A 16,639-nucleotide genomic window follows, 5' to 3' on the forward strand; every position below is an offset into this window, starting at 1 on the left:
CCCAAAATAAAAAACCCTCAGCCATCAAAACCGAGATCGTAATAGGGAAGCTTGAGGTCATGCAATCTCTTGGCGAAGCCCACATTAATTTTTATTTCTTTACAAAAAAGATAAATGATAAATAAAAATAAAAATCGAAATCAAGCCTTTATAATTAATATACTATCAAGATTTTTACTGACTAAACTAGTTGACATTTTTCGTGTTAGACTTCTAAAACCCGACCATAAGTCAGACACTCCAACTTATTTGAAAAAAAAAAGAGTATTTATTCAATCACTCCAAGATTTAAAACTTGACTCAAGAAAGTCTTAACAACCAAGTCAAGAGTGACTTTATTGCTATTAAAAATAACACTTTTTTTTTTGCATATATATATATATATATATATATATATATATATATATATATATATATGTGTGTGTGTGTGTGTGTGTGTGTGTGTGTGTGTGTGTGTGTGTGTGTGTGTGTGTGTGTGAGATATTTGGATTTTGCTAAAAAATAATGTATTGCATATTAGTGAAAATTTTATGATGATCAAATTTTTAGGAGGTGTTTGGAACCTAACTAGAAAGTTAGATGTCAAAAACCATTGAATGAGTGCATGATATTTTTGAAAAAAATAAAAAAAATATTGAAAATTAGAAAATGACATACTATGTCGGACTTGAATAATTTTAAAAATAAATAAAATTTCTAGAATAAAAAAACATTGACACATGTTTATCTAGATTCAATTCTGAGATATCCTAAAACTTTTAGAACATTTTAAGATATCCTGTCATGCAATTGGAGAAATTTTTTTATGACCAAATTTTTATCAAGTGTTAGAAACTTAATAGAAGGTCAAATGTCAAAAAAAAAAAAATTACATAAGTGCATGAATTTTTATATAAAAATAAAAAAATATAAAAAATAACACATTATGTAGGAGGTGAATAATTCAAAAAATCTTAAAAATATATAAAATAAATAAATAATGGAATATGTTCATGTGGATCCATATCCTTAAAATTTTAAAATATTTTGACAAATTATCTTATGTGATGCTGTTAGTAATAAATTTGCTCGACTATACTTACCATGTGTCATAAGAAAGTGACAAAAAATTATCACTAAGCTTTATCCTGAAATTATCCAACTAAAATAGCTTTTCGATCCCTCTTCATCATCACAATGACCTGATCAATAATAAAAATAAAAATATCAAAAAATAAAAATAAAAGTAAAACTATAAAAATAAAATTTAAAAATTATCAATAATAATTAAAAAAATATTTTAAAAAATACCTATGTTTAAATCAATATTCTTATAGTTGGCTTTGAATATTCAGTGTATAAAAAGTGTTAAATGACATGATTATTTTCTGTTTAAAGTTAAAAAAGATTAGAGTTAATAATTCAATAAAAAAATATCTAAATACAAAAAACAATGAGAAAATAAAAAAAAATGATACACTGTTCAGATACTTAAAAATTCATAAAATATAAAAAAATCTCTAAAATAAAAAATCATGACATATGTCTATAAGTTTCTTATTCAACATTTTTCTAAAGATTTCAGATCATCTTGAACAATGCATCACCTATTAGAAATTTTTTTTCTAGACTAATTTTTTTTTACTTATATTATTAATCTATTTAGAAGCTCAAATGTGAAACAACATTGCATGGATGCATTATAATGTGTTAGAAATATATAAAAAATAAAAAATTATACATTGTTAAAATGCTAAAAAAATCCATAAAAAACCAAAAAAAACTCTAAAATAAAAAAAATAATGACATATGTCTATATAAGTGTCATATTCAAAAATTTTCAAAAAAATTTCAGCTTATTTTGAACAGTGCATCTATGTGACGTACTATTTTTATTTTTTCATCAAAAAGAGTGCATTACCTATTAGGAATTTTTTTTAGACCAAATTTTCTATATATATTGTTGATCTACTTAGAAGCTCAAATATGATAAAAAAAAAAAAACATTACATGGATGCATTATAATTTGTTAAAAGTAAATAAAATTAAAAAAATGACACACTGTTTAGATGGTCAAAAATCCATAAAGATACCAAAAGTTCTCTAAAATGAAAAACCAGTAACATATGTCCATAAGTGTCATATTCAAAGCTTTCCTAAAAATTAAAAATCATTTTGAGATGTATTGTTTTTAAATTTTCCTCGATAGCAATGCATCACCTATTAGAATTTTTTATTTCTAGACCAAATTTTTTACATATATTGTTGACCTATTTAGAAGCTCAAACTTGAAAAAATATTATATCGATGCCTTATATTTTTTATAAATTAAAAATAGAAAAAAGGAAAAATAGTACATTGGTCAGATGCTTAAAATTTTATAAAAATACCAAAAAAATCTCTAAAATAGAAAATCAATGGCATGTGTCCATAAGTGTCTTATTCAAAACTTTTCTAAAAATTTGATATCATTTTGAACAATAATCATATACGAGATATATTATTTTTAAAATTTTCTCAATAACAATGCATCGCCTATTAGGAAAAATTTTCTCTTGACAAAATTTTCTATATATATTGTGGCCATTTTTAGAAGCTCAAATATGAAAAATATTACATGGATGAATTATAATTTATTAAAAATAAAAATAAACAAGATGAAATAGCATATTATTCTGGACAAAGATTTTATTTTATAAAGAATGCTCAAAATATTGGTAGTAAAATAATAAGTTTTCAAAATACTATTCAGAATAATAAACATTAATAAAACCTTTTAACCCTAGCTACACAATAAATCAAAAGTTTATATTTTCTAATAAATATTTTTATGGATATGAAAACATATTTTAAGGCTTTATCGTAAATAATACAACAACGATAGAATAGAAGCTCGAAGGAGTCTGTGTCATTAACAACGGAACTCGAACAAAGTCACTCGAACAAAGTCGACGATATATAAAGACTTAGAATACACAAAAGATAAAAGATCGTAAAGCATAAATCACAAATCACGTCAGTTGGTAAATGTGAAACAAGAAAATATAATTAAATTAATTTTAATCTAATTTAATCCTATGTAAACCCAAAGTGGTTTTTCAAGATTATTATTATCTTTTTGAAAAATTAAAATAGCGTTTGGATAATTTTTTAAATAAGGCTGATCTGTAAAAAAAAAAAAAGTTCAAAGTTAAAAACTTTTTTTAAGAGAATTCTTCCTCATGTTATTTTACTTAATATGTGGTTCATTTTATTTAAAGACCTGTTCGTTATAATGATACCTCCCCACGCTCCCACGTCAGTGAAAGCACAACCACCACTCACAACCTAAAATTCTCTGGTTTTTTCTATTTATTTATCAAATCCCCAAATTACCCTTAACAGCTCCCTTGACGCGGAGAGACCGCGTTTGTCCTCACTCGTCTTTTTGCCCCCAAAACCTATTCTATATAAACGACGCCACGCCCCGTTTCCCTCGGATCCCCTCGCGCTCTTCGATAGTTCAATTCCCTGTTCCAAGGCCCTAATCTTAGAGTTAACATGGGATTCGACCACCAGTTCTCAGATTCCTCGCCCCCCTCCGCCCCTCTGTCCTTTAGCCAGAGGCTGTGCTCCTCGATCCGCTCCTCCTGCTGTTGGATCGGCGGCGGCGGCGGCGGCTCTGGCGGCGACGGGGAGGACGAGCGATCTGCGTCACTGATGTGCTCATCGGCGACCTGGTTCCGGTGGCAGAACCTGGTGGATTGGGTTACCGCGCCGCGCCATCACCATTACCACTCCCGCCGCGCCTCCGTCGACTTTAGGTACGACCCCTTCAGCTACGCGCTCAACTTCGACGATGGGCACTACGACGACGACAACGACCTCACCGGCGGCGGAGACGGCTTCCGGTACCGCAGCTTCTCGTCCCGCCTCCCGCCCTCCCTGCCGCCCCCCGCCGCGGTCGGAGACAACAGCTAGGGCTTGGCCGATCCAAGCGCCGCCTCTTCTTCCTCATTCGAAGTATGATGCGTACATGTACATATGAATGCTGTTGTAGCGCTCTGTTATGCGATATGAGATAGATTTGTGCGGATCGCATCAAATAAAACATATACATCATGGATCATGTATTCTGATGATGTCAATACAAATCTCAAAGCATTTGATGTCTCTTTTGGTCATTTATTTTAGGACCACATGCATAATAATTAATAATAATATATGTTAATTGATTTGACTTTGACAAGACATCACAACATCGAATATAATTTACGTTTGTAAGCTGTCTTTATGTTGGAGAGGAGGGTGGGGTCCGTGCGGAATGGATTGGGTCTGTGGTTCTTATCCCGTGGACGCTGACATGGGACTGCCATTATTAAAGCCTCATCCTAATCCCTCCACTTGCATGGATCTTTTTATATACAGATAGAGAGACAAGTGCAGTGCAGTTTCCACTCGATGCGTCACTATTGACTCGGTCACTACTGTCATCTCTTCGGGGCAGATCTTTCTATGGAGTGGATTGAAGTCAAAGAATGCGTTCCAAAACCATTGTTATCAAAACTGTTGAATCGTAGAAAACTGTGGATCAAACTCTTCCAAGGAACAGATTAAATAACTGTAGCAACCGATGTGAAAGGGAACTAACTCCACAGCAACAAAAGGGAGAGTGAGAGGAAGACAAATAAGAGAGGAGGAGACGAAGAAAGAGACGCATAGGACGGAGAAGGGAGAAGAGAATGAGTAACTATTTGAAGTAGTAGTAAGAGGAATAAGCATAAAAACAACTCATCATATGGAAAGAGCAAATATCCAAATCCAATTTTAATTGACGATATATATATATATATATATATATATATATATATATATATATATATATATATATATAGCTTTCGAACTTGCAGCATGAAATGATTTAGTTACATGTGCACACAACATGCTTCAAGCAATTTGCTGGTAAGCAACCAAATGGTCTCTGTATTTGGTTCTGTATAATCCAATGAAGCACTCACCCACTTAGGCTCATCAAAAAATGGTCACCCTTAAGGTAAAACATTTATGTAAAGAAACTAAATTATCTGTTGGCTTCACCATTAACCTGCAAATCACAAAGGATGTAGTTTGCAAAAGAAAAATGCCACTTGATACTTCATGTTTGTAGAAGAAACTACACAAAGGAAGCAGTAAAATCTTAAATGGTCAAAAGAATAGTTTAAATGTCGATCCAGTATCAGTTTCGGTAGCCAATCGAACAAATGCAACAGCAGTATAAAAATACATCCTTTCCGATCCGACATATAGTATCGCAAAATCCATCCAGGGCTATTAAGTACCCCCCTAGTTATAAAAATACAGATTAAAAGAAATTTAAAGTAATTGATGGCATAAAAGTTGGCTGAGCGCGCTCGCTAATTAGCTCCATAAGCTATAATACATTTAGGAATTTGAAGGACAAAAAATTTCTAGCAAATCTAATGCTAACTCAAGATTACCTCTAAAACCATAAACCACATCAGTTCTCTATTGAAAATGTGTTTTGCAATTTTTCTTTTCCCTCACTAAATTTTGCATCATAGCATTTATTTCAAATAAAGCTGTGAAGAAACATTTATACATCTAGATTCCTCTATGCAGATCGATTTTGCAAATGAGAACAATCTCAAAGTTTCAACAAGAAGTAATTAATAAACCACCAGTGATAGGGATGAAAGTGGCGGTCAACCTCAGGACAATGTCAGCTGCTGCTCCAGATGACGTCACGCACCTTGGAATTGATCAGAACACTGACCGAGGCATATTAGAAAGCCAAGTCCAACACGCCACGCCATGGCTACTGTCAGCCTGCCCCTGCAAACGGGCAGCTCAGGGAGCAGAATGCTCCCCTACTAATACCCTCTCGTTCATTAGAAGGGGGGGACACACTGAACACAGGGGGGCTTTCCCTCCTCCTTCACCCCCTCCACATCTTTCATTGACTTGATCGTCGGAGGGGTCGGGTCGAGCACCCCGACCCGACCTTTGTGCAGGTGCGACGCCTTTGGAGATCACCGCCTCTGGAGATCCAGCAGACTCGAGGGGCTCCCCCACCCGTTGACCACCGCCTTCCGGACCCGGACCAAGCCGTGACGGCCCCAAGGCCACGGCTGAACAGTTACTCACCGTAACATTTTCCAGAAATGCATCAAAGAATCTAAAAGACTATTATAGCTTTACCCGGTGCTACAACAAGCTCAAAGAAAGTATCAGATTAAGTATGATGGCTTCATCAAAATAGGTAATATCTAAAACTATGAACCCAAAGAGAGAACGTTGGAATAGAAGTTATTAACAACTAACAAGAAGCTCATCATTTCATAACGATAGTTATTGTGAATGTAAATAAATTGGTTCCACCCTAACTCGCACTTTTGTTTAATATCTATTCCGATTAAGTATCTTTTTGTTTGACATGATCATGTTGAACCCACCTGGACAAAGGGAAAAGACACACAAGAAACAGTAACATTTAGATATGAAAGTGGAATTGACTTAGCTTTAGCCTTTGAAATATGCAGAGATCCCGTGTAGCCACCCTCTTGTTTTCTCATCTAAACCTCTGCACTGCTAAGGGGAAATTGCTGCATCAAAATTATCCAAAGAGATGGGTCTTCCAAGCTATCCTGCTGCCACAGTACCACTATTAGTATCCACTGTAATAAGAGATCGGCATCACTAATTGACAGAAAGGCAAGGATGCGGTCCATGTAAGAAGGAAAAATAATATCAGTTCTAGTTGAGCCAAGAAATAAACAAAACTAAAGACATGTATCAACTTACCCATCTACTCTAGCATTTTCCTCAATTACATCCAAGAATTCAGTGAGATGATAAATAGAATCCTTAACCATTAAAACGCGTAGAACAGTCTAGGAGGCATTTGCATCCAACTGTTCCATACTACTAAAGAAACAAATCAAAAGGTCGATTAAAGCTAAGAAAGAAAAGTAGAGATGACAGTTAAAATGGGACAAACAACATACTTCGATACAAAGATACTGCTGAATAGAAGTTGGACATAGAATCCTTAACAATTGAAACACACAGAAGAACAACCAGGTTACAATGGGTCATGAAATTCCATACTAACATCGAGGCAAAGTAAAAGGACGAGAACAAAAGGCTATGCGGAAAAAGCATAGACGAAAAACAAACAATGACTCCAGTTAAAATTGGATAGATAATGTGCAAAGACACTCCCGAATGGTTGTAATATCATCATTAGCAGCATTTTCCACCAAAGAACCATCTATATTTGTTCCAGTTCCAATTGAAGCAGAAAAACTCTAGTTCATCTGAAATAACCACAGGTGGCAGAAATTCCTCGGAAAAAGTCAACTACCTGTTAGAAAATAGAAAAAGTATGCAGTGGTGACTTCTACAATTCAAGTTCTTATTACAACCACCATCCATTCAATTAAATGCACAATGCAGAAGTTACCAGTGAAGAGCTTGACAGAAAACTACAAATGAGTGCCAATACTAAAACAAATGAAAGAAGAAATCAACAAAAACATGGAAAATGAAGACAATATACATGAAAGGTATCCCATCTGACATAGCAAAAATTTACTTGTCTAAACGAGATACAATAGCAACAAGCAAACTCGCAAAGAATTACCCCAAATCACATATTTCATCTAACAGTATGTAGAACTCGAAGCGAGACCAGAATCTCAGCAATGCAAAGAAGCAATAGAAGTTGACATGAGTAAAAGGACAGGGAAGAAAATATGAACACATTGAGAGGGGGCAAGAAAACATGAACAAATAGACATGTACTCATCAAACCAAGTTTCTTTCTCGTTTTTTTTACTAATTCGAATATAAAAGTCTTGTATCTAACATCACTGACCACTCAAACCTCATTCAATATCGAGACCATACATAACCCCAGCATATCTCTCAATTGACCCATCAAAGTACTTGTCCGTCAACTTCCTAAATGTCTGTGCAGTAAGCAAACTATCTGAGCCAGCCTGATGGCAGATTCCAACCCTGTCAACCTCCAACTGCTCGGCAACCTTGTTAAGCCCCCCATGAAGGCTGTTTGAAAACCTCATCAGGTGCTTAATGTCATACACAACCGGGAAGAAAGTCCTGGCGAGCTCAAAGAACCCCTCCCGGTTGTCAGGTAGCCTTCTGCAAGTCAGGATCTTTAGGAGGTACCCGAAGTCGTAAGCACAATGGAAGGTCACCCAGCGGACGGAATCATTGAGAACGACGCCCGACGACATTAAGAGCTCGGCAAACTGGTTTGCATCGACCCCGTGCTCCCGATTCCTGGCGAAATCAATGCCGGACTTCTGAAGGAGGTCGATGGAGTCAGGGTTGCTGATGTCGCCGTCAACGTCGAACTCCCTGAAGTTGAACTGCCACACGATGGGGCGCGCGCTATCGGGCGAGGCTGGGAAGTTCCCATCGGCGTCCGAGAAGGTGAGCCCGAGCTGGATGAGGTGGAGGAGGTCGACGTTGGCACGGAGGATGTGGTAGTTGCTGTCGGCTACGGTCTTGAAGTCGCCGAGGGGACGGATGGCGACGCCGGGGAACTCTGTGTCCATGGCGACGAAGGGGAAGTCGTCGACGACTTCCCGGATCACGGCAAACTCGGCCTCGAGGTTTTCGGCCCAGACGTCGCGGATCTCGACGGCAGTGGCTTCGGCGGTCTTCGCCATAAGACAGGACGCAGATCGAAACCTAGAATCGAAGAATTGGCCAAGGGAAACCAGATCTGATCGTAGATCGACCGAATCGGAATCGGTATCGGAAAATAGGGGGATGGGGGAGAATTAGGGTTCGTGGGCCCGATCGAGAGCGGAGAAGGGGAAAGACGGAAAAGGAACGACCTTTTTGTCCCTTCAGCATTAAAGAGAGAGAAACGCTTCAGGGTCAGAGGGCGATGAGGCCACCACCCTCTGCACTTCTCACTGATCTTGGAAACACCATGGTTTGACTTTATAGAGGAGGAAGGCGAAGGAGGAATGAGCGTGCCGTGTTCCGCTGGAACAGGTTAAATGATGGGAGCCGACATTATTACTTTTCCACCGAACATTGTTTACCCAGTGGCAGCCCAGCCTGTGACTGGAACAAACCCCGGGCCCCGGTGGGTCGGACGTGGAGAAAGACGGAGGTCAGTAGATGAAAGCATCGTCGTTCGTGACCGATGCTTTCCCTAATTGTTTGTCGTCTACCCGTCGGACCCCAGCTGTGAGCCTCAGCCGCGGCATATGACGAGAGCCGCGGGGCCCACTAGGAAAACAACAGGGGTGCGTGAAAGACGCGTGCGATTTGTGCGTGGCGGAGGGGGTTGAAGGCACCCTTTGGGCCCGACCTGCACGTGGATTTAAAGCTGAGATCCACAGGCCAATAATATTAGGCAAGCCTTAAGAGTGAGATCTAAGGATTAAACCCACAACTCATCTCTGCCTTTGGTATGAGACAATTGATGTGGTGCAAATATTGACATCATAGAAATCTCTCTCTCTCTCTCTCTCTCTTTCTCTCTGCCTTAAGAATGAGATCTAAGGATTAAACCCACAACTCATCTCTGCCTTTGGTATGAGACAATTGATGTGGTGCAAACATTGACATCATAGAAATCTCTCTCTCTCTCTCTCTCTCTCTCTCTCTCTCTCTCTCTCTCTCTCTCTGCCTTAAGAATAAGATCTAAGGATTAAACCCACAACTCATCTCTGCTTTTGGTATGAGACAATTGATGTGGTGCAAATATTGACATCACAGAAATCTCTCTCTCTCTCTCTCTCTCTCTCTCTCTCTTTTGAATAGTTAGATATGGTACACATTTTTATAACTTGATGTGGAACACATCTCATTCATCATTATTTATTTCATGTTCTTAAAAACCCTGATAAGTGTTGAATATATTTAGTTATTATTAAAGATAAAACTAATATAAATATACTTTCTCTTGATAATTAAGATTCTTTCTCATCTCTTATATAAACTTGGACAGACATTTTCTCTCTTTTTCATCTTGTATAAACTCAAAACTACGAGAGAATACCACAAAGGAGAAATAGATAAATGTTATCACCTTCGATGATATTCCAAATACGGATGAAAAGTTATTAAGTTTTATTTTCACCCCTATTTATGATTATGCTATGGAGTTTTCCTTCAAATTTTTGATGTTTCTTCGTAAGTGATTTCATCCTAAAGGAAGAAAAGGTTTATATTGAGTCATTCAAATTATTTAAAGACAAAAAGAGTTATCATTTGTTCAGAAAAGGAAAGAATTTTTTTAGCACAAATAGAATGTTTGATGATGCAAAGGTTTTTACAACTCATACTACCAATCACTTTAGGTTTAGAGAATATTTCAGCCAACAAGCTTCATCTTATTTTCATTACGGTCTATAATCCAAAAAAAATGGCTAAAAAATAGAATCATATGCTAGAGAACCTTATCAAAGATTTAGTTATCCACTAAAATATAAGTGAGAATAGAATTGATAATCTGAGAATTAAATATGTATATCACTTTGAATCTTAAAAAGGGTTATCATAACTCAAAAATTTTTAAAAACTCTCAGGTAATCTGCTTATAAATAGAAAAAGTTACTAAAGTATTTTATAAGTCAAAGTTCCCTCTCTAATGCTTAATGAGTGATAAATAAATTATCTTTGTTGCGATATTTAGATTAGTCTGTGTAGTATTGCATAATTAATAAATCTCATATTTTATTTTTTTTTCTGTTATACAACTAATGATGTTAAGAAAAATGAGACTATTTGTTTCATTTTCAGAATTATATAGGGTTCAAGTATAAGAGATAATAAGTAATTAACGCCGATAAATATAAAAATTAATATAGGATTTATTATTGACTCATAATGCAGAGATAATAAAACAAATAAGAGATATCAGAATAAAATAATTCAATGAAATTAAGAGAAAAATCCATATGAGTTAACATATTTGTCGTGAATATTTTTATCATTAATGAAAGCCGATTGCTATATACTAATAAGATAATTCAAAATGAATTTGATATCATTACCAAAGACTTAATGGTTTATAAATCACTTAATGAGTTATAAATCATACTATAATAACTATAGGCGGAGAGAAAAATGATAAGTAATTTTGTAGGCTAATTACATAAACCTCTGTAGTTAAGATTAACCCTTGTAGTTAAACCCCTTGGCATTTCGATTCTTAAACTTAAAAAATTTATATTGGAATCTTTATAACTATGAAAGTGAAACTGTTAACTCCATTTATCTTAACACCGTAGGTTTTAGGATTATACTGCATATGCAGAAATGACACGAAAACGATGGACAAAAGATAATTTCAATATCCCAAATACATTTTCGATAGTGGCAAATGACGACACCACTAAAAGCCTCAGATGCCTATTATGGATAAGGAGGAAAAACAATGACGAGAGGTGAGACAAAGAAAGAGGAAGAAGATGACGACGCTTAGCATCTATGTCGGTGCGACTCAATAATTACATCGACATTGACAACGATGTAGTGTAACAAAAGGGCTGCTATACCTCTTTACATTGATGCTGACATAGATGCAGAATGTCGTCGCTCTACGTTTGTGTTGGTGCTGACAACGATGCGAGGAAGGCGATGATACAGATATCGATGCTCTACATATGCATCGGAGCTGCTCGACGTCAACACAAATGCAGAGTAATGAAAGAGTCGCTCGACATTTGCATTGATGGCAACGTAGATGCATATGCAAAGCAACGTTGCTTTGTATTTGCATCAATTGTTGTTGCTCTACATTTGCGTTGACGTCGATAATGATGCGGGGAAGGACAATGCTCATCCTTCTTTCCCCTTTCACTACTCAACAAGTGTAAGGGGAGAAAAAGGATAAGCAATGCTCAACATCTCCCTATCGTTTTGCATCACTCATTCTTCACCCCTTATGTATGCCAAGCAACGAAAAGAGAAAGGGGAACGAGGGATAAGGAAGAATAATGAGCACCACCCTTCATTGTAGCACCACCCTTCATTGTATCGTTGTCGATACCGATATAGTTGCCGAACGACACCAATGTAAATGCAAAACATCGACATCTATATCATCCTCTTTCTTCTTCAACCTTCACATCAACCAATATATCATTCTTACCAATCATATCCACAACAATCATCCACACCTAATAACACCGTAGGTTAAAATTATTTTTTTATCCATCATTTTTATACCAAAAATGATATAAAAATAAATAAAATTAAATATTTCACTTTTAGAAATCTCAATATTAATTTTTAAATCTAAAAACTAATTTACTAAAATATGTAACTACACAAAATAATATATAATTAACACTAATTTGGTGCTTACACCCTTTATCACAAATCGCATATTGGACAATTAAGACCATAACTGGATCAAATGAATGTAGATCCACAGGATCTGATTGTCCAATAAATAACAGCAGATAAACAATTCTGAAGCAAAGCCCCTAAGGTTATGATCAGGTCGGATCCAATAGTTTTAGGATCCGACAAGCAGGGGTTGTTCATTTATAGGCCAACATAGAAGACTTGCTAGTGATGACCACAAACAAGAGAAGTAGGCTAACAAGCTCATGATTTATCCTCATATTTGTCAAAACATACAACTAGGATTTCATAATATTGGATTAGAATACTAGTTAGATAAATCAAACAAAAAACATTAAGAATTCTAATAAAACATAACAACATCCTGCTCATCAACGTAACGGTATCAGTTTTAGAGTACCTCAATATTAATAACAGTACACAAAACCCTTACCACGAAGAACTCTAGCAAACATCAGCTAGTTAGTGACCAACTCAGACTAACAACGATACAGAATTTTCATGGAACAAATACAACACAGTCCAAAACATTTGCATAGATCTCAAGAACCAAGACATTACACAATAGCATTTGCTGCACTAGCAATCCTTGGCCACAGGTCTGCACACTCCTTTCCGATAGGTCCTGTGATAGCAGATCCTGCAACAATTTGTTACAGACAAGTAGTAAGATTTTATGATGTCCCAGTCCAAGAAACAAACAACAAATAAGATAGACCCTGAAGCGTCTACAGGTTTGAGGCAATATTAAAGGTTTGCACAAGATTTCTCATGCTTTACACTTTACGATATATGTTCTATGGCTTTACACTTCTTTGAAGCTAAGTGCATGAGATTTCTCATGCTTTTAAGTGAAAAGATACTTAGTCCTTCGTACCTTTCATTTCTCCTTTTGGGTTGACAATAACTCCAGCATTATCTGTATGTTTTGAAAGGCTAAAGCATTAGATGCATGAAAGTTACACTAACATAAAAAGTAGACATGTATCAACAGGCATCTAAGGAATCCACTAAGTGTTAATGCAGAAACAGAAAATTCTAATTATGGCATAAATAGGTTAAAATTTTATAAAATAAAATAATAAATTTAACAAAACAAGAACCCAAGGCACCCGAAAACTATCCTAAGCATATTCCTCACCACCATACAGGCATTCATCTAAGAAACCGGCCAAGATGCAACCAGTCTACAACTCTCCTAGGAACCAAATCTTGGATAATCGAGAAAATGTCCCAATAGCGTGGAAAGAAATCAGGATAACCAAAAATGTCAGAAAGGTTAAAGTCAATAGAAAATCAAATGAATTAGAAATTTTGATCAAGCTGCAAACAGCTTGAAAGAATTAAAAGTTTAGTGTTTTTTGAATTATAAATAACAAACTCCAAAAGGGGCTATTTATAGCTTTTTTCCATCAATCGAATGTTGCTGCATAGCAACATGCAAATGCACTGGTGGCACGTCAACATGAGCTATGCATGTGCATTGAAACAAACACTCCTTGAAATGCATGGCACAGCATGATGAGATGAAAACATGCCACATGAGAGATGTGCACATGTCACATGAGACATGACCAGAGGGTGATGAGAGAGAAAAAGTAAAAACATAAAGGAGTCATTTTGGTTTTCTTTACCAACTCTAATAATCCCCTATAAAATGTATTTTTTTTAATAAATAAGCAACAATAAAAAATAAACAAGTGAATTAGCATAAACAAGAAACCAAATAGGCGTGGAAACCAAAATTATTATAGTTGTTTATTTTTTTGAATAAAAAATCCATGTTTAATGGGGGTTTTGTTAGAGCTCTTAAAGAAAATCCAAAATTACCCTTTTGCTCGTTTACCCTTTATCTACTCATAATTGTGCATCAATCTCTCACGTTATATGCATACATCACAACTGATTGCTCTTACTTTGCATTGCATTGCATGCATGACCCAAGACAGGACACCCAACACTCATAGCACTCAAGACGTGGTTCACTATTGTGCGTCCATTCACGAATCACTTGATTGTAGCAACCTCTATTGATAAAAAAAAGCTATAAATAACCTCTTCCACAATCTATTATTTTCAATTTAAAGAAAAACCAACTTCCATTCTTACAAGTTGAATTAACTTTCAATCAAAGCTTTATATTCCTATGAATTTTCAGCAACTTCCATCTTTTCAACAACTTCCATTTTTCCAATAATCTCTCCACTGTTTTCACTAGTGTCCTTGATTCTCCATGATCATATACACTGGAGAGTCCAAGACTGGTTGTATCTCAGGTGGCTTTCTCGACCAACACTTGCACATGATCAAAGGATATGCCTAGGACAATGTTCAGTCACCTCCAAGGTTTTCTATTAATTCCCAAATTTCAATTTACAATACTTGAATAATTTTCCTTTAATTGAGGGTTAAATTTTTTCTTCCTATATCAACAATAAGTACTTGCCTTGCCACAACTATAAATATATATAACCACAACATCATGCTGTGTAAACACAGATTATTGTACGTGCAAATACATCATACAAATTGTAGAAAATGATTTGGCAACACCATATAAGCAAAATACTAAATAGCTTATCACTTAAAGCAACTGATCTACATAAATAATGTTAGCAACTAACACAACAATGATCAAAATATTCAAAATACTTAGAAGTTACAAATAATCATCCAAGGAATGGAAGGACAAAGTTTCAGCACAAAAATCAAACTGCATAGAATTACAATCAACACTAGGAACCGAAAAGAAAAAGTGGACACCAACAACAACTACCTAAATTTTAGCACCAGAAATGGATCAGACACCTGCTGTCGAAGACCAGTAAAGTTGTTCAACACAAGGATGTCCAAATCACCCTAAACAGACAGCTCTTGTATGCTCATCAAGTTAAAATCTTTTAAGTTGGGCAAATCCTCAATATTCTGAAGCACTAAGATTTTCAGCTTGATAACTTGTTTCAGATCCAGAATCAAAGAGCAATATAGCAAGGTTCTTGCACTTTTTGTTTTAAACCATATTAAGTGTCACAAAAAAAAAACACATACAATTAATGGAGGCAGTTTCATCGCAAGATATTACCAACTCTCTTTCTCCAGAGATAAGAAGATCACTAAATATTTGCTTATTTAGGTTGGTTAGGTTTTGGAAACGGACATAATTTACCAATGATCTCAAATTTACAGCATTGTTCATGTACAAAATAAACTTTAGGCGGTACACCAACTCGTTCCATGTTATCAAACATCTACATCAACCCATTGCAAGAGAATAGTTTCAATGGAAATAAAAAGAGCAATTCAACGGAAACAGCTCAAAGTAATCCAGCCTACTAGACGTAATCATAAGACACTCTCATTATATTCACTACATTAGCAGCAAAGATAAAGGTAATTTAAAGAGTAAACATTAAAAGACTTGCAAACAAAACAATCTGCAAGCCGTAACGAAGAACGTTAGAGGGAAAGAAGCTTGCAAACGGGAAGCAACCAACGCACCTTCAAAGTACATGTAGACGCCATCCTTGCGGCGCCAGGGCTTGCGCTGGCGAACAATGACGGCGGGCATGACCTTCTTCCGGAGATCGGGCTTCCCCTTCTTAACGGTGGCCATGACCATGTCCCCGACGCAGGCCGAGGGCAGGCGGTTGAGGCGGCCCTTGATCCCTTTGACGGAGATGATGTATAGGTTCTTCGCGCCCGTGTTGTCCGCGCAGTTCACCGTCGCTGCCACCGGCAGACCAAGTGACATCCGGAACTTGTTCCCCGCCGTCCCTCCGCGCCCTGCCAACCTCGTTTCAACAAATCCCACTCAAACAACGCACACGAAGACCCCAACTCTCCGATCTCGAAGGGATTAATGATAGATCTAGCGATAGAGATGGAGCGTTTACCTCGCTTCGACATCTTGGAGGAGCTCGATCTGCCCCTAGACGCGACCACGGATGAGAGGCGATTGCCTCGAATGCTTTCGGCTTTTATACCTGCGGGAAAGCATTCGGTTTAGGGTTTTGGTGATCCGATTTGACGAGAATGCCCTTCTAGGTGAAGTTAGCGGCCGGTGGGCTTTGAATTTACATGAGATTTCAATTCATATATATATATATATATATATATATATATATATATATATATATATATATATATATATATATATATATATATATCATAAAAGATCATTTTACTATCGCTGGTTAGAAACGTCTTAGTCGTCCTTATGCAATACGCAACAATGGTGATCATTTAGCCCCTCTCTTACACACGAGGTCTACAAATAAAAATAGTAAAAATAATATCAAAC

At 36.3% G+C, this 16,639-nt stretch overlaps 3 protein-coding genes across 3 annotated transcripts; 1 reads left to right on the forward strand and 2 right to left on the reverse strand.

Annotated features, from left to right (window-relative positions):
* Window positions 1–3,441: 3,441 nt before the first annotated feature.
* LOC103981192 (uncharacterized) lies at window positions 3,442–4,131 on the forward strand. The gene has a single exon (XM_009397826.3). It carries the CDS (start codon window positions 3,520–3,522, stop codon window positions 3,937–3,939), a length of 420 nt encoding a protein of 139 aa, XP_009396101.2. The 5' UTR covers window positions 3,442–3,519; the 3' UTR covers window positions 3,940–4,131.
* A 3,648-nt stretch (window positions 4,132–7,779) lies between these two features.
* LOC135645880 (probable CCR4-associated factor 1 homolog 7) lies at window positions 7,780–8,933 on the reverse strand. The gene has a single exon (XM_065164757.1). The coding sequence runs from the start codon at window positions 8,673–8,675 to the stop codon at window positions 7,866–7,868; it is 810 nt and encodes a 269-aa protein (XP_065020829.1). The 5' UTR covers window positions 8,676–8,933; the 3' UTR covers window positions 7,780–7,865.
* Window positions 8,934–12,655: 3,722 nt separating this feature from the next.
* Window positions 12,656–16,377, reverse strand: LOC135645888 (large ribosomal subunit protein uL14x/uL14z/uL14y). Its single transcript, XM_065164770.1, has 4 exons — window positions 16,233–16,377; window positions 15,838–16,122; window positions 13,217–13,258; window positions 12,656–12,979 (listed from the first exon to the last, which is right to left on the reverse strand). The coding sequence occupies exons 1-4, from the start codon at window positions 16,243–16,245 to the stop codon at window positions 12,897–12,899; spliced, it is 423 nt and encodes a 140-aa protein (XP_065020842.1). The 5' UTR covers window positions 16,246–16,377; the 3' UTR covers window positions 12,656–12,896.
* Between the last annotated feature and the right edge of the window lie 262 nt (window positions 16,378–16,639).

Source organism: Musa acuminata, chromosome BXJ1-4 (genome assembly GCF_036884655.1).
Source record: "Musa acuminata AAA Group cultivar baxijiao chromosome BXJ1-4, Cavendish_Baxijiao_AAA, whole genome shotgun sequence".
Taxonomy (NCBI): Eukaryota; Viridiplantae; Streptophyta; class Magnoliopsida; order Zingiberales; family Musaceae; genus Musa; species Musa acuminata.

What these genes read in the sequence shown, in the direction of transcription:
- LOC135645880 (XM_065164757.1), bottom strand. Translation starts at nt 8,675, where the DNA reads ATGGCGAAGACCGCCGAAGCCACTGCCGTCGAGATCCGCGACGTCTGG.
- LOC103981192 (XM_009397826.3), top strand. Translation starts at nt 3,520, where the DNA reads ATGGGATTCGACCACCAGTTCTCAGATTCCTCGCCCCCCTCCGCCCCT.
- LOC135645888 (XM_065164770.1), bottom strand. An exon ending in CGTCTACATGTACTTTGAAG is followed by an intron (nt 13,259 to 15,837) that starts GTGCGTTGGTTG and finishes CAAAACATACAG; the next exon opens with ATAATGCTGGAGTTATTGTC. An exon ending in CCCAAAAGGAGAAATGAAAG is followed by an intron (nt 12,980 to 13,216) that starts GTACGAAGGACT and finishes AAATTGTTGCAG; the next exon opens with GATCTGCTATCACAGGACCT.